The sequence below is a fragment of the Poecilia reticulata genome, chromosome 2 (genome assembly GCF_904066995.2).
Source record: "Poecilia reticulata chromosome 2, P_reticulata-male-v2, whole genome shotgun sequence".
NCBI classification, from domain to species: Eukaryota; Metazoa; Chordata; class Actinopteri; order Cyprinodontiformes; family Poeciliidae; genus Poecilia; species Poecilia reticulata.
Window position 1 is genome coordinate 10,866,176 of NC_088831.1, and position 25,741 is coordinate 10,891,916.

The 25,741-nt window shown below is 40.2% G+C and overlaps 1 protein-coding gene across 1 annotated transcript in view; it reads right to left on the reverse strand.

Moving 5' to 3' along the window:
* LOC145554386 (uncharacterized) overlaps window positions 1–25,741 on the reverse strand; it is a 46,061-nt gene continuing 20,320 nt past the window's right edge. Inside the window, 17 exon segments of the mRNA XM_081614009.1 lie at window positions 1–220; window positions 738–890; window positions 1,397–1,570; window positions 2,531–2,710; window positions 4,396–6,139; window positions 8,060–8,288; window positions 8,394–8,472; window positions 9,266–9,376; window positions 9,590–9,664; window positions 9,741–9,823; window positions 15,135–15,230; window positions 15,487–15,575; window positions 19,276–19,451; window positions 20,363–20,409; window positions 20,411–22,098; window positions 23,744–23,972; window positions 24,078–24,156. Of these exon segments, the coding sequence (XP_081470135.1) occupies window positions 211–220; window positions 738–890; window positions 1,397–1,570; window positions 2,531–2,710; window positions 4,396–6,139; window positions 8,060–8,288; window positions 8,394–8,472; window positions 9,266–9,376; window positions 9,590–9,664; window positions 9,741–9,823; window positions 15,135–15,230; window positions 15,487–15,575; window positions 19,276–19,451; window positions 20,363–20,409; window positions 20,411–22,098; window positions 23,744–23,972; window positions 24,078–24,156 (5,242 nt within the window). The 3' untranslated portion in view covers window positions 1–210.

Here is a 25,741-nt window from a genome sequence, read left to right on the forward strand (position 1 = left end):
CCCAGTTTGAATCGGATCTTTATTGATCCAAAGAGACAAACAATATCAGGCACTAAATGACAGACATGAGAAAATAAACAGGAGGAAAATCTTGTAGGTCAGAGGTCATCATCATGATCCAGTCAGAGTCTCTTTAGACTCAAACTGCTGCAGCTTCAACCTCTGAGGATCAGCAGGACACAGAGACCGTTCTCTACTTTACAGAGATCATCACCTCAACCTGCAGAGAGAAGAAGGATGGAGAGAGCAGATCAGTGAGTGTTTCCAGCCTCTCCAGCAGCAGTCAGTGACGCAGCACATCCAGTAGATGGTTTCCAGGCTGCAGTCAGACTGATCTCAGAGCTGTGACCAAGATGAACCTGATCAGTTGTTTCCTGTTGAACTGAGAGAACAAACAGATCTGAGATCAGATCTGCTGCTGCCACAGTTTGATGAATGAGGACCACTGTCTCTAGACATGATGGACGGCTGGACGCTGGAGTCCAGCTGGACTTCCTGGAGACATGGACACAGTAACAACACTCATCTTCACACCAACACAAACACAGGAACACAGCAAGCTGCTGCTCCTCTGATTGGCTGATTGCTGTCTCTGTGTCCAATCAGGAAGCCTGAACCATTCTCCTCCCAGTGAGAAGCTGCAGCTTTACTGGGAACACTGGAGCTTTGCTTTGATTCTAACTGGGTTTAGTTCAATATGCTGACAGCAGCTGGACTCACTACAAACATTTACTTACTGTAAAGTCTTTACAAGATCCTTCAGCTGCTGAACATCTGAATCCTTCAGGTTGTTTCCTCTCAGGTTCAGTTCTGTCAGCTGGAGGCTGTTGGACTTCAGAGCTGAGGCCAGAAAATCACAGCTGATCTTTGACAAACTGCAGCTCCACAACCTGAATAAAGAATAAAAGATGTGAGCTGAAGCCAACAGGATGCAGGTGAACCAGTCCAACAGAACCAGTTAAAGATTCTCATGAATATTAAAGCCCTGCAGACTTCACAACCAGAACCAGAACCTGGTACTGGGTCATGTTGTGTTGGAGGATTTTAGTCAGTAAAATCATTCCAGGTTCTGATCAAAGTGTTGAAGCATCAATCATTGATTATTGATTTGTTCCTGTCAGATTCCAGCAATTCACTTTTCTAGACTGGGTTGAATGACCTTTGACCTGCTTCACATGAGGGGGATTTCTACACACTGGGGGTCCGAATGCTGTCCTGTTCTGACCTCAGGTCAGCAGGTCCAACTCAGTTACACAGAGGGACTAAATTAAACTCTGGATCCAAGTCCAGGAACAAACTCAGAAAATATTTATTAGAACAGAAGATATGAACTTTGATTTATGATCAATTATATATAATTATTCACAGAAATATCAATAATTATATAATTACATACATCAATCTCTCCAGTCTGCAGCCTTCAGTCTGTAGAAAACCACAGAGCTCCTTCACTCCAGAATCTCCCAGCTTGGTTCCGCTCAGGTCCAGTTCTATCAGATGGGTCGGGTTGGACTTCAGAGCTGAGAACAGAGACGTCCAGCTGGTCTCTGACAAACTGCAGTACATCAATCTGAATAAAGAATAAAAGATGAGCTGAAGCCAACAGGATGCAGTTAAAACTGAAATATGAACAAATAATAAAATGTAGAAAATTAATTTCCCTGAATGTAAAAGAAACATGATGAACTGATTCTAACATCTGATCCAGTCAAACTGGTTTAAAGAGTCCAAACCAGCAGAACCAGAACATTTTATCAACAAAGAAACTCAAAGTTTTCTATGAGCAGCAGCCTGGATGAGGTGAGCTATTTCTGCTGGTTCCTGATCATCAGCTGGAGACCCGACTTGGTAACCGGATCAGAACCACACAGTTTATTCATTAATGGCCTTGGGTTCTTCTTAAAGCTGCTGAAAGCCAATGGAGGCCATTATTTCCTAAGGAGACGTGACCTGATGAAGCTTCATCACAGAGACGAGGCTCCAACCGACTGACAGCTGTCAGACTGAAGAGGACGGTTCCTCTCTGACCCGGCCCAACAGAACCACAGCTTCAGGACAAAGTGAGGAACCTGCTGCTGCTGCAAACCTCACTGTCATTCAGTTAATCTAGATTTGATTTTCTACAATCAGTCACTTCTTAGATGTTTCATTAATGATGATTTGAACTGGTCAGTGTTTGTGGCTCGACTGGAGGAAAACATTTCATTCTGGATGTAAAGATGAGAATCAGAAATAAAACAATCTGAATCTTTACAAACCAAACTGAAACATCTCCATCATTAATTAACTTCATTTGAATTATTTTACTCATTTTGTTCATCAGTCAGAAACATTTTAAAACTGAAAAACAAAGTTCAATAATCTCAGTCTGAAATAAGAAAATAATTCATTTATAAGGTAAAATGAGTTGAGATTTTATTCTGACATTTGAACAAAAGGTTAAAGGTTGTTTGAAAAGAAAACATTATTAATTAAGCAAAGAATTAATGTATCAATGAATGATTTTATTGGATAAATAGAGAAAACAAACCTCAGATTCTTCACTTTACTGACTGAACTCTCAAGGATCTCAGACACATTCTTCATATCAGAGTCTCCACCTCCATGTATGTCGATCCGACTTATTTCCAGTTCAGTCAGATCTGGGTTGGACTTCAGAGCTGAGGCCACAACTTCACGTTCAGCCCTTTGGATCTTACAGCCACCAAGTCTGTGATGAGAGAAGAAATAAATTCAGTTCTAAAGAAATCAATCTGGATCATAAACAGACTAAAATCTGATAACAGTGATGTCATCATGATATCATCTGATCAAAATCTGATCATCAGTTTACTGAGTTTGACCCGACAGAGATTCTGTGCAGTTCCTGACTAAAGTCCTGGTTCTGGTTCTGGTCCAGGCTTTATGTCCTCAGACCTTCAGCTCAGTCAGATGTTGAAGATCTTCTATCATCTGTGAAGGAAAGTTCAGTTTCTCTGCAGCATCAGAGCCTCAAAGGAGCTGCAGCAGCTGATGAAGAGGCTGACTGAGCTGAATGCAGGAAACTACTGGAGATGACGGAGAGGAGGAGGAACTGCTCACAGCTCTGACTCACACTGACTTGGACTAGACCGTTTGGCTCCTTGAGATCTTCCACCAAGCAGGAAGTGAGTTATAAATGAAGTGAGCAGAGCAGGAAGTCCAGCCTGCTGTGGACCTCTGGCATCTCTGGGTTTGTTTAGCCCATATCTGCTGCTGCAGCATCTAGAATCCTCCTCATCATTAATAATAGTAGTATATTCTATAGAAACGTGGCTCCCAGCAGCAGGTCATTAAATGCTGCCACAGAGGAAACTGGGAGCAGACCAGACACATGATGCTCCCAGTTGTGTCTCCGTTCATCTGCTGGATTTGATGCTTTAACAAAGTAGAAAGTGGACAGTCGTCAACCTGCTTCAGCTAAAAGCTTCAGATTGTTCTGGTCGTCCTGCAGAGCAGCAGCAGAACCGGTCCTGCTGCTCCTTCAGGTCTGGACCGTCCTCTGTTGACCTGAGAGGAACTGGGACAAACTGGTTGGAAGAGGGACACATGTCTCTGCAGTGGTCTGTCCATCGTCTCAGAGGAACAAAGGTTTGGATGTCAGAAGAAATTGTTGCTAAACTCCTAAAGAGCTGAAGAGCAAAACCCCTGGAGGAGACGGAGCGTTTGGGTCCAGCAGCATCTTCATGGTGAAGCAGTGAAAGTTCTCCAGGAACTAAAGAGGCTGGGATGTCTAAAGAGTTGAAGCTCATGTCTCTGCAGCTCTTCATGGAGGACAGCTAACAGCTTCAACAAAGGCTGCAGATGAAGAGTTGATGAGGAAAATGGTTCCAGCTCTGGAAGCAGAGTTCTCAGAGCTTTGGGAGGATCTGACAGAAACTAGGATTTTTTCTGGAACCAGACAACAATCACCACATTTTGGTCTCTTAAAGTTTATAATTAATGCAATGGTTTATTTTAATGGTTCAATTTTTCATTAAAACTTAACAATTATTTTATAAAAACAGTCAAAGATCCTAAAAGGTGAACTATGGAGCAGCAGCTCAATGAGTGAAGAGTTTAAAGTTTAAAAAGTCTCTCTGGCTGATTGGATCTTAGAGAAAATAGACATTTTCTAGAGTTCAGGGTTTTCTATTCATTTCAACCTGAAAACTGATAAAAAGTTAAATATTTTTAAGTGATCAAAATGTCTAAAAACCAGAAGCTGCGGCTGTCCTGGATGAACATGTTTAGATGTTTGAATGGCTGAAATCATCCAGAGGATGAAGGAAGTAGTTAAAGACCAAAAACATCCAGAATCAACTTGAAGAAAGAAGAAGAAACAGGAGGACAATAGTGCTGAATCAGCATTCACACAATGAAAACATCTGGACTCACCGAGCCTTTCTGCAGTTCCTCACAGCTGGAACCAGTCTCCGTCGCCCACCTGATGATGTGTTGTACTTCTCCAGGTCCAACTCATCCAGAACCTCTGACATCTGCAGCATGAAGGCCAGAGCTGAACAGTCAGTCACTGAGAGTTTCTTCCCTGAATCCAGCAGCCGTTGGATTTCCTGATAAAATGAGATGTCGTTCATCTCCATCAAACAGTAGAAGATGTTAATGCTTCTGTCAGCAGAGATTCTATCAGTGTTCATCTCCTTCAGGTTGGTGATGATTCTCTGTATGGTTTCTGGACTGTTCTCTGTCTGACCCAGCAGATCTTGTAAGAGTCTCTGGTTGGGCTCCACAGTGAGACCATGAAGGAAGCGGACAAACAGGTCGAGGTGGCCATTTTCACTGCTGAGGGATTTCAACATGACTTTCTTCATGAACTCATCTAGAGATGTTTCATTGTATTCTTCTCCTAGGAACGTCTTGATCACCTCTGACCTCCTGCTGGTGAAGCAGTGGAGCATGTAGACTGCAGCCAGAAACTCCTGGACGCTCAGATGAACAAAGGAATAGACAGAGATGTTGCGCGTTCCTCTCTCCTTTTTAAACATCTGAGTGAAAACTCCTGAGAACAACGCAGCGTCTTCGATGTTGATGCCACAACGTTTGAGGTCTTTGTCATAGAAGATCAGATTTCCCTCCAGCAGCTGATCTAAAGCCAGTCTTCCTAGAGAGTCAATCAGCTTCTTGTTCTCTGGAGCTTCTTCAGTTCCTTCTTCATACTTTTCCTCCTTGATTGTGAGCTGAAGCAGCAGGAACTCTATGTACATCTCAGTCAGGGTCTTGGGCAGCTCTCCCCCCTCTCTGGTCTCCATCATTTCCTCCAGAACTTTAGCAGTGATCCAGCAGAAAACTGGGATGTGACACATGATGTGGAGACTTTTTGATTTCTGGATGTGGGAGATGATCCTGCTGGCCTTCTCATCATCTCTGAATCTCTTCCTGAAGTATTCCTCCTTCTGGGGGTCAGTGAACCCTCTGACCTCTGTTACCATGCCAACACACTCACCAGAGATCTGATTGGCTGCTGCAGGTCGTGTGGTTATCCAAAGGAGAGCAGAGGGAAGCAGGTTCCCCCTGATGAGGTTTGTCAGCAGAACATCCACTGAGCTGGACTTTGAAGGGTCAGTAAACATTTTAGTCTTTTGGAAGTCCAGAGGAAGTCGACTTTCATCCAGACCATCTAAGATGAACAGAACCTTAAACTTTTTAAAGCTGCGGATTCCTGCATCTTTAATGTCTTCAAAGAAGTGATGAATCAGTTCCACCAAGCTGAACTTTTCTTCTTTCAGTACATTCAGCTCTCTGAAGGTGAATGGAAATATAAACTGAATGTTCTGGTTGGTTTTGCCTTCAGCCCAGTCCAGAGTGAACTTCTGTGTTAAGACTGTTTTCCCAATGCCAGCCACTCCCATGGTCATCACTGTTCTGATTGGTTGATCACTTCCAGGTGGGGTTTTAAAGATGTCTTCTCTTCTGATTGTTTCTTGTTTCCTGGATGCTGTTTCAATCCGTCTGACCTCATGTTCCTGGTTGACCTCTCTAGTTAACCCCTCTGTGATGTGGAGCTCTGTGTAGATCTGGTTCAGAAAGGTTTGATTTCCAGGTTCAGCGATGCCTTCAGAAAGACTCTGGAACTTCTTCTTCAGATGGTCTTTAAGCTCCTTTTGACACCGAACATCAAAATCTGAAGAAAAAACCCAATAAAAACAATTTCTGATATTATAAGAAGGGTTTGTGTATGAACTTCTATGATGGAAAAACAATTACAGAAAACGAATTATTTTTCTACCAAGGAAAGTAATTCCAATTTCAGTCATTGAGGAAATATAAAATTATAATTCTGATTTTCTGAATAAAACTCCCACTGAGGCGATGGATAAAAACAGCACATAAATAAACCAGGTTCTTGCTGCACAGACTTGATTCAATCAGTTTTGCTCATTAAAAGCTGCTCATGATTTTTTTCCTCTGGTTGAAGGTTTCAGTTAATCAGACATGTTTCCCACAGAACGACCTCTGACCTCTGAGCTTCAGAGTTTTGTCAAAGTGTTTAATTTGAAATGTCATTCTTTTTAGCAGTGTGTGGTGGAAAATGACTACAAGTTAACATCTGCTGATGATGTTATATGAAATGCTTGTGAACTCTCACCACAGTGAAGTTATTTGGTTCCATGAACCAGGTTGGGACTCGTTTCCCACAGCTGCATGAGAACCAGACTGTCTCAGCCATTGTTTTGGACTCTTTATCCTGGTATAAACTCATGTGTGTCTCTGCCTGGCAGAGTTTTTCATCCAGACCTGCTTCATCACTGATTGTCCTACAAGCTCTGAGTTCTGCACAATTCACAAATAAACCTGATTGAGTGATTTCATCTGAACAGTGCTTGGTCATAATTTTTCCCACAACACAGTTTCTGCAAGCTGGAAACAAAGAGCCAAACTGGCCACTTTATTAGGTACACCTGTCCAGTTGTTAATGGTTGGAGGTTTTAGAAAGGCAGCAGGAGCTGAGATGAAATCTTGTTACAGTCAAACACATGAAACCTTAAAAGCCTTAACCATTAGATGCAATAATAGACTGAGAAACATTTATTTCAAATGTAGAAAAATAAAAAATAAAAAATATTGTTGCCTGTTCAGTTTTGATAAAAACCAAATATTCATCATCATCCTGCATTTCTTTTATTTTACTTTAGTTGTTGATGGATTTAGCCCCATCTAATATATTAGACATGTTTACTATTGTTCACATTATGAAAATGTTTTTTGATTTTAATTATTATTACTTTGTAATATAGTTTGACTGAATTTTGCTCAAAATGTATTTCTATAAGAGCCCAGATGAACATATGAATTTGTCGAGCTGGAAAACTATTGAACTAACAAAAGCAGTGATGGGTCCAGCAACACCGATGTGTCGGCGCATGTTAGTCGGCGCATACACTAATGGCAATACAAAGTAAAAAAAAAAAGAAGAAAAAAAAGTATCGACTTAATTATAAAACTAATCAATTAAATGGATAAAATGATGCAACAGATTCAACTTAAATACAATAATTGTGACTCAACACGTTCGTCTTGGAATAGCTTTACAAATAGAACTTTAAATAGTTCTTTAAAGGCCGTAGATGGACGGTAGACAGTCGGAGAGTTCATGTCATGCAGATCAGCAGCAGTTTATCATTTATTGGCCCTCAATGTTGGTGCTACTGCATCACAGTGTGAATTTGGTAGCTGTCTATGTGTTTCTGAAGGTTCTTCATCTGTAGCTGAATGTTACATTTTTATGTTCTGGTTACAGGAATTAATACTAAAACGGGTTTTTATCTTGTGCATTGCTGCTATGTTTGTTTTTTACAGTATTTTACGGTAAATATAAAGTTCCCAAAGTTTATATTTCATGAGCAGCAACCAGTCACCACAGGTGATGTTTAAATAAAAAAGCTGCTGAATCCAGAACGTCATTGAGCTCATGTGACTGTTTGATTAAGATTTTCTGTATTTGTTCGTTTCTCTTGTTTGATTTCAGTTGAATTCATTTTCACATGTAATCATGTTTTAATTATTCAACATAATAGCAGAATTGTTGTAGAAATCCTCTTACTGCTCTGCAGACGGTCAACCAGCTCCTCCTGCTTCATCTTCCTCAGGAAGTTCAGGGTGATCTTCATCACCGCCTCTCTGCTGCTCCTCCTCTGCCCTTCATCCTCACCCCTCATCACCTCCTCATCCTCACTCTGACCCTCTGAGCATTCTGGGTCATCTTGACTCAGAACCTTTTGGATCTTCTTCAGCTCGTTCTTCACGAATGTGACAATGTTTTCCTCCAGCAGCTGGAACAGAATGAGAAGATATCAGACTAGATCTGAACATCAGGTCCATGTTGGACAGACCGACAGTCCTCTGGTCTACAGACTGAACAGAACCCATGTACAGACCATAAATATGGAGTCCAGCTGTGTTTGGTGCTGCTGGACAGACGGATCAGTGGGAACCTCTGAGCTCTGCAGATCCTCTCTGTGGAGGAACCAGGACAAATGAACCAGAATCTGTCTGTCCACACAGAGACAAACTTAGATGATGCTTCTCTGCAGATTGGAGGCAGAATTAGCTTTAAATAGTTCTTTAGTTTTTTAAAAATGGCAGCACAGGTTCCATCGGTGTTTAACTTGGGAACACTGAGATATTTTAGGATCTGTTTTCTGATGATTGGGACTGAAACGCTGAAAGAAAGACAGCAGCAAAAGTCTGTTTGGTTTAAATATCCAGAACAGAATAAAACATCCACCTTCTTTATGCAGAAAGAATTAAATTAGCTCTGATTTTAGAATTCAGCCCAAAATTATTCATACCCTGGCACATTTAATTTTTATTAAAATCAGTAAATTTAAAAGGAAAAAAAAATGTAATTCATCCTTTTCTCCATAATCAGAGAATTACAGGAATCAACCGTTTTAATCTTGGAGCTCCACTAATGTTTATCCACAGATTCTCAACATTGTATCGGCATTTCTTTAGATAAATTCATAAAATGCTCCAACAGGTGGTTTCCACAGAGCTGGAATCTAAGAGCAGCAGGTGATGCAGCTCTTAGATCATTAAATATTTTCTCCCTATTAATAAACTTTCACATCTTGTTCTGCAGCTGCAGAGTTTTCTAGGTTCCTCTTGTCTCCCAAATGTTGCCAAAGACCCAGAAAGTCCCTTAAAACATTCAATCATGATGACTTTTTAAAATAGAAAACAGAAAATCAAATGTGACCAGAACTGGTATATTTTATGATCCTGTCAGTAGAACATTGAACAGAACCTTTGGACCCGACTCGTTGCTGCTGAAGGCTGGTCTGATTTAAACTGAATTTTAAAGTCCTTTGACTGGTTGCTCTTCCATGACACACAGCTGGGCTCAGCTGCATGACTCCTGTAAATTAACAAAAATGTCATATTAGAAATGAATTGGTGACAAAAAGCCTCCCTGATTGTTTTCCAATAATCACATTAATATATTTGTATAAAATCGTCAAATTTCAGAGGAGAAATATTTCTTCAGGTGGTAAAAGGCCGACTTTGTAAAGGTAATATTTGTTGGGCTCACATGAACATTTAAAACATTTAAAACTTAGATCCAGCTCACCTCTTTGAGTTGCTACTGCTGAAGGAAACACAGCTGGGTCCGGGTCCAGGTTCTGGTTCTGGTTCTGATCGCTTCCTGTGAACGGAGACGGTTTGGTGATTCCACCGCTGAACTTTGACCTTTCCTGCACAGGTAAAGGTCATGACCTCACCTGTGGTCCTGGTGTTTCCCACTAAGAGACATTTTAGAGGGAAGGACTGTGTCCTCTCTGTCCTCACACTGATCCTGCTGCCACTAGGTGGCGCTCCTCCACTCACCTGAAAACACAAACAGGTTTGAAATATGTTTTATTGAATTTATATTTATTTTCTAAATCAAGTTAGAATCAAATCTTGAAATGAATAATGATTTGTTGAATCAATGAATAGAGAGGAAAATAATTGATCATTTTGTGCTTTGAGGAATCTTGATGAATCTGAGACTTTGAGAGAAAAATCGCAGGAGACACTCGTCCACATGACCTGTTAGTAAAACAGCTGGAGAATAAAAACATGAAGCTTATTGATTCAGAACTAAAATAAAATCAAGTAAGAGCAGAAATACGTCATAGTAAAATTACTCAAGTAAAAGCAAAGCGTATAAAAGTATTTCTGAAAATACATTTTTCAAAGAAGTTACTTAAGCAAATGTAAACTAACTGACTGAAGTTGAGTTTTGAAAAAGTGACATTTATTTCTCTATGAAATGTTAAAATTCTAATCAATGTCACATTGTTTCACCTCAACAGTATTTAGTATTTAATATAAATATCTATGCATCCTATGAATGTCTTCCAGCTCCAGGCCGCCCTTGTTTTCTCCTGCGGGGAGATTTTCATCGGTCCCTTCCAGTTTCGGCTGGGAGTCTGTTACTGGGAACTATGGAGCGGAAGTTTCTGCCGATTCTGAACGCAACGACCCTTAAAACGATCTAAACCACCACAACGAAAGAAATGTTAAGCTTTTTACCCACAGATTGAGATTCATGCGGCAAATGCAAACTGCGTCAAAATGAGGAAAGTGAAAATAAAACTCAGAGACGTTCAGGGACCAAAGTAAAAGTCAGAAAAAGTCAGACTCAATTTAAAATAGATGGGAAATACATAAAGAAAATGATCCTGTTTAACTGATTACATTTTCACCCTCTAAATATTTAGTTTTTATGTTCTATTAATGAAATAAAAAGCAGAAATGAAATAGAAAAATTTGTCTAGACGTCTTTCGCTGAAATCATGTGATTGCTGAGATGACGTCGCACCGTCAGCCTCAAGTATATCCTGGTACAGTTTTGCTAATGGTCAAAACAACACATGACGCCTCATCTACCCATCACTAATGGAAACCAAACACTCTTCAGCTCGTCACTGGATGCTAGTAGTGAGTGAGAAAGAAAGAAAGAAAGATTTAAATACCGGGGAGGTTGAAGCTGAAAATGAGCTAGACTGATGAGCAACGAGCTGCAGGTGTGAGAGGAGGGAGCAGGATGCAGACTGAGGACAGAGAGAGAGAGAGAGAGAGAGAGAGAGAGAGAGAGAGAGAGAGAGAGAGAGAGAGAGAGAGAGAGAGAGAGAGAGAGAGAGAGAGAGAGAGAGAGAGGAGCATCATGGGAGAGGGAGAGGACACGGGAACAGGAAGACATCCAACATTAAAGAAGAACTAAATAGGCAGAATTAAACTAGAGAGACAAACAATAACTAGAAATAAATATAATAAACTAGAATCGCTAAGAAAGAACTGAAGTGAAAATTGAACAAGGCAAAACTGATAGAAACTAACAGAGAAAATGACTAAACCCAAAGCAGCTTTAACATTTTACATTAAATTAGTGCATTAATGAAGAACACGTGTCAGTTTCGCCTGGTTTCATGTTTCTACTTATAAAAATAGTCAATATTTTGTCTTTATTTACAGTCCATTGTCCACAACACCAAGAATCATTCAGTAACATTTAGATTTTCATCTTCCTGGTTTTTAGAGAGGAAGTGAGATAAATATTAACTTTACATGTTTTCATAGGTAGGATGTATTTTACATGGTCATCAGGTACAAATAAACTCTGTTTCAGTTTCTTTCACATTAATCTTCTCTGTTAAACATGAAAACAAATCTATATTAATTCAGGATCTCTGGCTGAGCTTATAGAAAAGTAAATTACTTAATAGTGAGGAACATAAAAAGCATGAAAAACCTCATTATTATTATTATTATTATTATTATTATTATTATTATACTGAATAATTGTGGAACTTCTTTAGGATTTACTGCATTCAAACATATATTTGTACAATACAAATAAAAAATTATAATAATGCAGAAATTGAAAAAAGTTGATAATGTGAAGTTTTCACATGGATTAATTTTTCTACATATTAAAAAGTTAAAAGGATTATGGTTGCAATCAATATGCATTGATAGACTCTGATATATTTACTGAAAGAGAAACAAACTAAAGTAGCAGTTGTGGAAGTTGTTCAGGAGTTTCTATATACATATAAATGTGACATTTGTCTAAGTATATATTCAAATAAAAATTACTTTTGTTTCAAAACTCCTTTTCACAACATTTAATATTCTTTTAATTTTCTCAAGTTACATTAGAGAGTTTACATGGATTATAGCAAATAAAACCAAATAATTGCAAAGAATCCTGAAAGTTTACAAAATCATTTTCAAGAAAAAAACAACAAAATAGAGCATGAATGTAAAAAGTGTTTAGTTTTAGGATCAGAGCAGATTTGATGAGATGAGAGAAAATAATGAGGAAGAAGTTAAAACACATGAGCTCTGCTGCAGAAACACAAGATCACTTTTATTAGAACAAACACAGATAGTTCTGGAGTACTTCCTTTAGTCTGAGAACAGATCAGAACTGGACTGTATGGAACAGTTTACATGTAACATCAGTTCCAGGTCTTACAAGATGTGATGGTGATTTAAAACATCTTCAATTTTGATTCAAACTATTCATTCCAAAGGTAAATTATGGATATTTCTATTAATCGTTCAAATATTTGGAGAAGCTCAGTCTTGGACAAGGTTGTGGTCACACCATGGCCTCTTTATGAGTCATTTGTAATATAAAGCTTCTGGAAAGCAAACACATTCCTTGAGAAATCAAAGAAAGAAATACCAGACAACAAACACCTGGAATATTATCTGATGGAATAAATGGGAATGAAGCTCAGAGTAAATATCAGTGTCTACACCTACAGTGGCTTGTAAAAATATTCACACCCCTTGAATTGTTCCATATTTTGTCACATTACAAGCACAAACACACGTTTCAACACTTTGTTCAACCACCTTTTGCTGATTCCAGTTGCTAGTCTTTAGGGTTTGTCTCTACAAGCTTTAACCATCTAGTGACTGAAGTTTTCCCCCTTTATTCTTTTCCAAACAGATCAAGTCAGATTAGATGGAGAGCATTTGCAGAACTGCAGTTTTCAGATGTTGCCACTGATTCTCAATTGACATAAGGTCTGGACTTTGACAGGGCCGTTCCAACATTAGTTTAGTTTTGAACCACTCCATTGTAGCCGGACTCTGTATTCAGGCTGGTTGTCCTGCTGGAAGCTTCACCTCCTCTCCAGTCTTCAGTCTTTTTCAGACTCCAACAGGTTGTCTTCTGCATGAGGCTCTGTCCATCTTCCCTGTCCCGGCTGAAGAACAGCACCTCAGAGCATGATGCTGCCACCACCATGTCTGACAGTGGGGATGGTGTGTTCAGTGACGTGCAGCTTTAGTTCTCATAGTGTTTTGGCCAAAACGTTTAGTTTGGTTCTGCTCTGACCAACTAACTAATAGTTTTTCCTGTGGACAGATTGGTTTGGTCGAGAGTCAACATGACCTCTTGGCTGCATCTCTGATCTTTGCTTTCCTTGTTCAGCTGGACGTTTAGCTGGACGGTTTATAATTGGACCAAACTCTTTCCATCTCCAGATGATGCATTGAACAGTGCTCTGTTCAAAGTTTGAGAAATCTTTTCATTGACCAAGTCTGCTTTAAACTCTCCACAGCTTTCTCCCTGACCTCTCTGCCATGTTCCTTGGACTTCATGTTGCTGTTTTCTCTGAATCTCTGAGGCGTCACAGAGCAGCTGGATTTGTACTGAGATTAGATCAGATCACACACAGCTGGACTCTGTTTAGTAATTAGTGATCAGGAAACATCTGAAGGAAATTGTTTGGACTAAAACTGAGGGATGAATACTTTTGCAAACCACACTTTTCAGTTTATTAGTAAAATGTTTTGAATCGTGGATCATTTTCTTTCTACTTCACAAATGTAAACCACTTTGTGTTAAACTTTCACATTAAACTCCAGTGAAATTTATGCTTGTAATGTGACAAAATATGGAAACGTTCAAGGGGTGTGAAAACTTTTAGCCAATGTTGATGCATTTCAGCAGCTGCTCCAAATCACCATCTGCTTGATGCAATATGCAGGATTATTATTATTACATCCAAGATAAACTAATTTAGGGATTTGCAACAGTCTTTAGAATATTTGTTAGTTTTTCCCAGACACAAGCTCTTTTTATGTTGAACAAAATCAGTGAGGAATTAATAGACAATGTGAATCCAGGATAGAGGTTCAGTGAATGTGGTGCTGAAGGTGTGAAGGTGGATCAGTGAATCAGAGGAGACTCTGAAGGACAGGATGCCAGCAGGACAGTCCACATTCACGGCTACTCTGTTAGAGACAGAGAAGGACCAGATGGGAGTCACTTTCTTATTATGCCAAGAAGAGTAACCATGACGATCAGAGCAGCTCAGACTCCAGGACTGGTTGTTAAACCCAAACAGACTGTCTTCACTATATCCCTTCCTTCTGGTTGCTCTGGAGCTCATTGATATTCGGACATCTCCTCTCCACTCCACCTCCCAGTAACTACGACCAGCAGTTACTGGAAGCTGAAGTTTCTCTGCCGTTTCCAGTAAAGCATCTTTTTATCTGTGGAGCTTTGAGGAACATTTTCCTGTCAACAGAAGAAGAAGCAGCAGAGAAAAGAGGGTTGAAGTGTCTCTCATGATTCAGAGCTGAACTGAAAATGATTCCCATGTTTCCATTCTCAGACCATTTCTGGTTCCAGGATGAAAATGAATCAGAGAAAAAAGATCAACTTTCCGGTTGAATCCAGTTCAGGTCAAAACTCCATGAAGCCTCTAAATGGAGCCCAGTTTGAATCGGATCTTTATTGATCCAAAGAGACAAACAATATCAGACACTAAATGACAGACATGAGAAAATAAACAGCAGGAAAATCTTGGAGGTCAGAGGTCATCACCATGATCCAGTCAGAGTCTCTTTAGACTCAAACTGCTGCAGCTTCAACCTCTGAGGATCAGCAGGACACAGAGACCGTTCTCTACTTTACAGAGATCAGAACCTGCAGAGAGAAGAAGGATGGAGAGATCAGATCAGTGAGTGTTTCCAGCCTCTCTCCAGCAGCAGTCAGTGACGCAGCACATCCAGTAGATGGTTTCCCGGCGTCAGTCAGACTGATCTCAGAGCTGTGACCAAGATGAACCTGATCAGTTGTTTCCTGTTGAACTGAGAGAACAAACAGATCTGAGATCAGATCTGCTGCCACAGTTTGATGAATGAGGACCACTGTCTCTAGACATGATGGACAGCTGGACGCTGGAGTCCAGCTGGACTTCCTGGAGACATGGACACAGTAACAACACTCATCTTCACACCAACACAAACACAGGAACACAGCAAGCTGCTGCTCCTCTGATTGGCTGATTGGTGTCTCTGTGTCCAATCAGGAAGCCCGAACCATTCTCCTCCCAGTGAGAAGCTGCAGCTTTACTGGGAACACTGGAGCTTTGCTTTGATTCTAACTAGGTTTAGTTCAATATGCTGACAGCAGCTGGACTCACTACAAACATTTACTTACAACAAATCATCTACAAGATCCTGCAGCTGCTGAACATCTGAATCCTTCAGGTCGTTGTATCCCAGGTCCAGTTCTGTCAGATGGAGGCTGTTGGACTTCAGAGCTGAGGCCAGAAAATCACAGCTGATCTTTGACAAACTGCAGCTCTGCAACCTGAATAAAGAATAAAAGATGTGAGCTGAAGACAACAGGATGCAGGTGAACCAGTCCAACAGAACCAGTTAAAGATTCTCATGAATATTAAAGCCCTGCAGACTTCAGAACCAGAACCAGAACCTGGTACTGGGTCATGTTGTGTTGGAGGATTTTAGTCAGTAAAATCATTCCAGGTTCTGATCAAAACGTTGAAGCATCAATCATTGATTATTGATTTGTTCCTGTCAGATTCCAGGCTGCACAGTGGCGCAGTAGGTAGAGCTGTTGCCTTGCAGCAAGAAGGTTCTTGGTTCTATTCCCGGCCCCAGTCTTTCTGCATGGAGTTTGCATGTTCTCCCTGTGCATGTGTGGGTTTTCTCTGGGTACTCCGGTTTCCTCCCACAGTCCAAAAACATGACTGTCAGGTTAATTGGCCTCTCCAAATTGTCCCTAGGTGTGCGTTTGCGTGGTTGTGTGTCCTGTGTGTCTCTGTGTTGCCCTGCAACAGACTGGCGACCTGTCCAGGGTGACCTCCACCTCTCGCCCAGAACATTAGCTGGAGATGGGCACCAGCAACTCTCCCAACCGCACTAAGGGACAAGGGTGTAAAGAAGATGGATGGATGGACAGATTCCAGGAATTCACTTTTCTAGACTGGGTTGAATGACCTTTGACCTGCATCACATGAGGGGGATTTCTACACACTGGGGGTCCGAATGCTGTCCTGTTCTGACCTTAGATCAGCAGGTCCAACTCAGTTACACAGAGGGACTAAATTAAACTCTGGATCCAAGTCCAGGAACAAACTCAGAAATTATTTACTAGAACAGAAGATATAAACTTTGATTTATGATCAATTATATAATTATTCACAGAAATATCAATAATTATATAATTACATACATCAATCCCTCCAGTCTGCAGCCTTCAGTCTGTAGAAAACCACAGAGCTCCTTCACTCCAGAATCTCCCAGCTTGGTTCCACTCAGGTCCAGTTCTATCAGATGGGTCGGGTTGGACTTCAGAGCTGAGAACAGAGACGTCCAGCTGGTCTCTGACAAACTGCAGCTCTTCAATCTGAATAAAGAATAAAAGATGAGCTGAAGCCACCAGGATGCAGTTAAAACTGAAATATGAACAAATAAATAAAATGTAGAAAATTAATTTCCCTGAATGTAAAAGAAACATGATGAACTGATTCTAACATCTGATCCAGTCAAACTGGTTTAAAGAGTCCAAACCAGCAGAACCAGAACATTTTATCAACAAAGAAACTCAAAGCTTTTCTAAAAGTTTCTCAGGATCTTAAACTCAGTCGGATGTTTTTTCTCTCTCCATGTTTCCTTACAGGCTCAGTATCAGCTGACTGCTCTGTACCATCATTTATCATCAGATATTTTATGTCTCCAGTTTTTGTTCATTAATATATTAATGATTTTTTTCTTGCTGGTTGTATTTTAACTGCAGCTCATTGCCAAGTATGACAGATGTAAACGGTTTATTTCAATCCGTCTAATTCAGAGTTTTACAACATCCATTACAGCTCAGATTCTGAAAGTTGATCATTTTCTCATTTTGTGGTGATTCAGTTCCTGAACTATCAACTAGATAATATTGAGTCTTTTCTCTGTCAGATTGATTTGGGTCATTTAGTTTAAGTTCTGAATCCTCCATCAGAGGCGCTGCAGAAATGGGAACATTATAAAGGAACAACCTGATTGTGAAGATGAATCATTTTTAAATCTATTTTCCTGGTGAACCACATGAGAATGATTTCAGTAACTGCTGAAGCTTGTTGCACACAAAGCTTTACAAAGGTAAGATCTCATTTCCTGTCCTATAAAATAAGAGCTGAATCAAGATGTTTGAACTAAATGACTTTAACACCATAACCTTCACAAAGTCAGTATTTACTGCAGGACTGTTAATTAATGATCTTTATATTATTTCTGTCTCCTTAATGTCCAGGAACTCTGCCAGAAGACTGTGGTCATCCTGATAGAGTCTGACTGTCAGAACTAACTCAGATTTCCTCTGGAAGCTGCTCTCAGTGGTTTGGAGGACGACTGACTTGTAATTTGCTCCATCAGTGGAATTGACACTAAAATGGAAACTCCTCACTTGCTTCCATGTTGTTTTGCTTCCTGCCAACATCAAACTCCTGCATGAGCTGCAGCTCCATATGAGCAGGCAGTCAAGTCCCCAGAAAGCTCCCCTGTTTCTACGAACCATTTAATCCAGAGTTGGTCGACTTTCTCTGTCAGACTGTGAACCTTTAGGTTCATGTGCAGAACCTCTCCTAACACACCTGGTCCAGATTCATGTGCTGCAGTCTCTGCTGGTTCTGATGTCTGGGACCAGAAAACTCATGTCCTGAAGAACCTGCAGCCTGTTGAGCTCAGAAAAACTCTGGTCTGGATTTTTTCAGCAGGTCCAACTCAGTTACACAGAGGGACTAAATTAAACTCTGGATCCAAGTCCAGGAACAAACTCAGAAAATATTTATTAGAACAGAAGATATGAACTTTGATTTATGATCAATTATATACAATTATTCACAGAAATATAAATGATTATATAATTACATACAACAATTTCTCCAGTCTGCAGCCTTCAGTCTGTAGAAAACCACAGAGCTCCTTCAGTCCAGAATCTCCCAGGTTTGTTCTGCTCAGGTCCAGTTCTATCAGATGATTCGGTTTGGACTTCAGAGCTGAGAACAGAGACGTCCAGCTGGTCTCTGACAAACTGCAGTACTTCAATCTGAATAAAGAATAAAAGATGAGCTGAAGCCACCAGGATGCAGTTAAAACTGAAATATGAACAAATAATAAAATGTAGAAAATTAATTTCCCTGAATGTAAAAGAAACATGATGATCCAGGCTGCTTTTCTTTGAGCAGCAGCCTGGATGAGGTGAGCTATTTTTGCTGGTTCCTGATCATCAGCTGGAGACCCGACTTGGTAACCGGATCAGAACCACTCAGTTTATCATTAATGGCCTTGGGTTCTTCTTAAAGCTGCTGAAAGCCAATGGAGGCCATTATTTCCTAAGGAGACGTGACCTGATGAAGCTTCATCACAGAGACGAGGCTCCAACCGACTGACAGCTGTCAGACTGAAGAGGACGGTTCCTCTCTGACCCGGCCCAACAGAACCACAGCTTCAGGACAAAGTGAGGAACCTGCTGCTGCTGCAAACCTCACTGTCATTCAGTTAATCTAGGTTTGATTTTCTACAATCAGTCACTTCTTAGATGTTTCATTAATGATGATTTGAACTGGTCAGTGTTTGTGGCTCGACTGGAGGAACAACATTTCATTCTGGATGTAAAGATGAGAATCAGAAATAAAATAATCTGAATCTTTACAACCAAACTGAAACATCTCCATCATTAATTAACTTCATTTGAATTAATTTACTCATTTTGTTCATCAGTAAAAAACCTTTTAAAGTGAAAAACTGAAAAACAAGTTCAATAATATAAAAGTCTGAAATAAGAAAATAATTCATTTATAATGTAAAATGTTTTAGAGATTTTAATCTGACATTTAAAAAGGTTGTTTTAAAATATTGCCATAAAATTTTTAATTCATCTAAGGACTAAAGTATCAATGAATGATTTTATTGAATAAATAGAGAAAACAAACCCCAGAATCTCCACTTTACTGACTGAACTCTCCAGGATCTCAGATAGATTCTTCATATCAGAGTCTTCAAGGGTTTCACCAATCACTGTTCCCAGTGTGATCTTACTTATTTCCAGTTCAGTCAGATCTGGGTTGGACTTCAGAGCTGAGGCCACAACTTCACATTCATCCTGATAGAGCTCCCAGTCACCAAGTCTGTGATGAGAGAAGAAATACATTCAGTTCTAATAAAATCAATCTGGATCATAAACAGACTAAAATGTCATAACAGTGATGTCATCATCTGATCTGAGACGGAGCGTTTGGGTCCAGCAGCATCTTCATGGTGAAGCAGTGAAAGTTCTCCAGGAACTAAAGAGGCTGGGATGTCTAAAGAGTTGAAGCTCATGTCTCTGCAGGTCTTCATGGAGGACAGCTAACAGCTTCAACAAAGGCTGCAGATGAAGAGTTGATGAGGAAAATGGTTCCAGCTCTGGAAGCAGAGTTCTCAGAGCTTTGGGAGGATCTGACAGAAACTAGGACTTTTTCTGGAACCAGACAACAATCACCACATTTTGGTCTCAGTTACAAACTCAGAGGAAACTAGTGGGAGGAGGAAGAGGTGAGGATGATGATGGGATGAAGAAGACCAACGCTGTTCACAAAGTTTATGCAATGGTTTATTTTAATGGTCCAAATTGCCATCAAATCTAAACAATTATTTTATAAAAACAGTCAAAGATCCTAAAAGGTGAATTATGGAGCAGCAGCTCAATGAGTGAAGAGGAGTTTGAAGTTTAAAAAGGCTGATTGGATCTTAGAGAAAATAGAAAGTTTCTAGAGTTCATTGTTTTCTATTCATTTCAACCTGAAAACTAATAAAAAGTTAAATATTTTTAAAATGATCAAAATGTCTAAAAACCAGAAGCTGCAGCTGTCCTGGATGAACTGAATGTTTAGATGTTTGAATGGCTGAAATCATCCAGAGGATGAAGGAAGTAGTTAAAGACCAAAAACATCCAGAATCAACTTGAAGAAAGAAGAAGAAACAAGTGGACAATAGTGCTGAATCAGCATTCACACAATGAAAACATCTGGACTCACCGAGCCTTTCTGCAGTTCCTCACAGCTGGAAGCAGTCTCCATCGTCCTTCCTCTGATGTGTTGTACTTCTCCAGGTCCAACTCATCCAGAACCTCTGACATCTGCAGCATGAAGGCCAGAGCTGAACAGTCAGTCACTGAGAGCTGTTTCCCTGAATCCAGCAGCCGTTGGATCTCCTGATAAAATGAGACGTCGTTCATCTCCACCAGACAGTAGAAGATGTTGATGCTTCTGTCAGAAGAGATTTCTTCAGTGATCATCTCCTTCAGGTTGGTGATGATTCTCTGTATGGTTTCTGGACTGTTCTCTGTCTGACCCAGCAGATCTTCTAAGAGTCTCTGGTTGGACTCCACAGTGAGACCATGAAGGAAGCGGACAAACAGGTCCAGGTGGCCATTTTCACTGCTGAGGGATTTCTCCATGACTTTCTTCATGAACTCATCTAGAGATGTTTCATTGTATTCTTCTCCCAGGAACGTCTTGATCACCTCTGACCTCCTGCTGGTGAAGCAGTGGAGCATGTAGACTGCAGCCAGAAACTCCTGGACGCTCAGATGAACAAAGGAATAGACGGAGATGTTGTGTGTTCCTCTCTCCTTTTTAAACATCTGAGTGAAAACTCCTGAGAACAACGCAGCGTCTTCAATGTCGATGCCGCACTTATCAAAATCTTTGTCATAGAAAGTCAGGTTTCCCTCCAGCAGCTGATCTAAAGCCAGTCTTCCTAGACACTCAATCACCTTCTTGTTCTCTGGACTCCAGATAGATTTTGTCTTTCGTCGTCCATCAAACGTTTCCTCCTTGATTGTGAGCTGAAGCAGCAGGAACTCCATGTACATCTCAGTCAGGGTCTTGGGCAGCTCTCCTCCCTCTCTAGTCTCCATCATTTCCTCCAGAACTTTAGCAGTGATCCAGCAGAAAACTGGGATGTGACACATGATGTGGAGACTTTTTGATTTCTGGATGTGGGAGATGATCCTGCTGGCCTTCTCCTCACCATCTCTGAATCTCTTCCTGAAGTATTCCTCCATCTGGTGGTCAATGAACCCTCTGACCTGTGTTACCATGCCAACACACTCAGCAGGGATCTGATTGGCTGCTGCAGGTCGTGTGGTTATCCAGAGGAGAGCAGAGGGAAGCAGGTTCCCCCTGATGAGGTTTGTCAGCAGAACATCCACTGAGCTGGACTTTGTAACATCAGTCAGGATCAGATTATCATCAAAGTCCAGAGGAAGTCGACTTTCATCCAGACCATCTAAGATGAACAGAACCTGAAAGTTTTTAAAGCTGCGGATTCCTGCATCTTTAATGTCTTCAAAGAAGTGATGAATCAGTTCCATCAAGCTGAACTTTTCTTCTTTCAGTACATTCAGCTCTCTGAAGGTGAATGGAAATATAAACTGGATGTTCTGGTTTGTTTTGCCTTCAGCCCAATCCAGAGTGAACTTCTGTGTTAAGACTGTTTTCCCAATGCCAGCCACTCCCATGGTCATCACTGTTCTGATTGGTTGATCTCTTCCAGGTGGGGTTTTAAAGATGTCTTCTCTTCTGATTGTTTCTTGTTTCCTGGATGCTGTTTCAATCCATCTGACCTCATGTTCCTGGTTGACCTCTCTAGTTAACCCCTCTGTGATGTGGAGCTCTGTGTAGATCTGGTTCAGAAAGGTTTGATTTCCAGGTTCAGCGATGCCTTCAGAGAGACTCTGGAACTTCTTCTTCAGATGGTCTTTAAGCTCCTTTTGACACCGAACATCAAAATCTGAAGAAAAAAAACCCCAAATAAAAACCATTTCTGATATTATAAGAAGGGCTTGTGTTTGAACTTCTGTGATGGAAAAATAATTACAGAAAACTAATTATTTTTCTACCAAGGTGTCTAAACCTGAAAGTAATCCCAATTTCAGTCATTGAGGAAATATAAAATTATAATTCTGATTATCTGAATAAAACTCCCACTGAGGCGACAGATAAAATAAAAAAGCAAATAAATAAACTAGGTCACAACAATCAGTTTTGCTCATTAAAACTGATAGTTTTTCTCTGGTTTCATTTGAAATATTCTTTTTAGCAGTGTGTGGTGGAAAATGGCTACAAGTTACATCTGCTGATCATGTTATATGAAATGCTTGTGAACTCTCACCCCAGTGAAGTTATTTGGTTCCATGAACCAGGTTGGGACTCGTTTCCCACAGCTGCATGAGAACCAGACTGTCTCAGCCTTTGTTTTGGACTCTTTATCCTGGTATAAACTCATGTGTGTCTCTGCCTGGCAGAGTTTTTCATCCAGACCTGCTTCATCACTGATAGTCCTACAAGCTCTGAGTTCTGCACAATTCACAAATAAACCTGATTGAGTGATTTCACCCTAACAGTGCTTGGTAATAATTTTTCCCACAACACAGTTTCTGCAAGCTGGAAACAAAGAGCCAAACTGGCCACTTTATTAGGTACACCTGTCCAGTTGTTAATGGTTGGAGGTTTTAGAAAGGCAGCAGGAGCTGAGATGAAATCTTGTTACAGTCAAACACATGAAACCTTAAAGGCCTTCACCATTAGATGCAATAATAGACTGAGAAACATTTATTTCAAATGTAAAAAAATAATAAAAAAGAGAAAATATTGTTGCCTGTTCAGTTTTGATAAAAACTAAATATTCTTCGTCCATTTCTTTTATTTTACTTTAGCTCCAGTTGATGAATTTAGCCCCAGCTAATATATTAGACATGTTTACTACTTTTCACATTATGAAAATGTTTTTTGATTTTAATTATTATTACTTTGTAATATAGTTTGACTGAATTTTGCTCAAAATGTATTTCTATAAGAGCCCAGATGAACATATGCATTTGTTGAGCTGGAAAACTATTAAACTGACAAAAGCAGTGATGGGTCCAGCAACACCGATGTGTCGGCGTGTTCAGGCCGTAGATGGACGGTAGACAGTCGGAGAGTTCATGTCATGCAGATCAGCAGCAGTTTATCATTTATTGGCCCTCAATGTTGGCGCTACTGCATCACAGTGTGAATTTGGTAGCTGTCTATGTGTTTCTGAAGGTTCTTCATCTGTAGCTGAATGTTACATTTTTATGTACTGGGTACAGGAATTAAAACTAAAATGGGTTTTTATCTTGTGCATTGCTGGTATGTTTGTTTTTTACAGTATTTTATGGTAAATATAAAGTTCCCAAAGTTTATATTTTATGAGCAGCAACCAGTCACCACAGGTGATGTTTAAATAAAAAAGCTGCTGAATCCAGAACGTCATTGAGCTCATGTGACTGTTTGATTAAGATTTTCTGTATTTGTTCGTTTCTCTTGTTTGATTTCAGTTGAATTCATTTTCACATGTAATCATGTTTTAATTATTCAACTTAATAGCAGAATTGTTGTAGAAATCCTCTTACTGCTCTGCAGACGGTCAGCCAGCTCCTCCTGCTTCATCTTCCTCAGGAAGTTCAGGGTGATCTTCATCACCGCCTCTCTGCTGCTCCTCCTCTGCTCTTCATCCTCACCCCTCATCACCTCCTCATCCTCACTCTGACCCTCTGAGCATTCTGGGTCATCTTGACTCAGAACCTTTTGGATCTTCTTCAGCTCGTTCTTCACGAATGTGACAATGTTTTCCTCCAGCAGCTGGAACAGAATGAGAAGATATCAGACTAGATCTGAACATCAGGTCCATGTTGGACAGACTGACAGTCCTCTGGTCTACAGACTGAACAGAACCCATGTACAGACCATAAATATGGAGTCCAGCTGTGTTTGGTGCTGCTGGACAGACGGATCAGTGGGAACCTCTGAGCTCTGCAGATCCTCTCTGTGGAGGAACCAGGACAAATGAACCAGAATCTGTCTGTCCACACAGAGACAAACTTAGATGATGCTTCTCTGCAGATTGGAGGCAGAATTAGCTTTAAATAGTTCTTTAGTTTTTTAAACCATAAAAATGGCAGCACAGGTTCCATCGGTGTTTAACTTAGGAACACTGAGATATTTTAGGATCTGTTTTCTGATGATTGGGACTGAAACGCTGAAAGAAATACAGCAGCAAAAGTCTGTTTGGTTTAGGTTTAAATATCCAGAACAGAATAAAACATCCACCTTCTTTATGCAGAAAGAATTAAATTGGCTCTGATTTTAGAATTCAGCCCAAAATTATTCATACCCTGGCAGAGAGATATATAGACACCCTTCTGTCAAATTTTAATCGGAGTTTGATGGATTAATTGATATTAATTGATATCAACCCCCCACATCCGGTAACCTGATACCCCCTCCCCCAGAACATATGTCATATATATCATATGATGGGAACTTTGTGACCTCATGACCTCCCTGGCACCCTTCTGTCAAATTTTAATCGGAGTTTGATGTGAATAAATAAATATAAATGAATAAATAAATATACTATATTCTAAACCATGTTGAATTAGATTAGGAATATTGTAACGAATGGTTTTAAACAGATTATATTCATGATACACTGTGCAGGAATTAATTGTCTCTAACTCTTGTCCCATAAGAGACAGAGGTTGACAGAGGAAGCAGAGAGGAGGGGGGAGAGTCTTGCTGTGTGTGTGCGTATCTGATCTCTGAGCCAGCATACGATGAAACCTACCTCGTAGTATTTCACAGAATGATATATCCTATAGCTAGGTAAGAGAGGGTGACCTCTGACCCCACAGCCGGTGATGCCCACCTCAGGATACATTAGGCAATCCTTCTGAAGGAAAATTAGCAGATTCATGCCACATGGTCCTCTTTAAAAGGAATGTATCATATCTATCAGCCAACATACGGTGAAATCTACCTCATTCTATTTCACAGAATATGATATATCCTATTAGCTAGGTAAGAATTTATGCCACATGGTCGTCTTTAAAAGGAATGTATCATATGTCTCAACCAACATACGGTGAAATCTACCTCATCCTCTTCCGCAGAATATGATATATCCTATAGCTAAGTAAGAGAGGCTGACCTCTGACACCACAGCCGGTGATGCCCACCTCAGGATACATTAAGCAATCCTTCTGAAGGAAAAAAATCAACAGTTTCGCTGCCGCACGGTCCTATAAAAGGATGCATCATCTCGGCAAGACCACAACAGCACAGATCTTCTCTCATCTGCTCTGCGGTACAACAGGAGTTGTAAGCTTTTACATTTTGCTTTATCTTTAAACCAGCATTATTCTGAATGTTGTTGAATCAACAGTGATCTTCTCAGTGCTTCATGCTTTCTCCAAAATAGTAAAGTTTAAATACATTTGAAACTTGTAGATTTTTTTTTTCTGTAACACTTGCTAGTGTGATACATTTCAGTAAAAGTTCCTCGAATATGTGACAGGGACTAAACAGGCCCATGTTAGGCTACTAATATTTATCTTTCAGTTTTCCCCAAT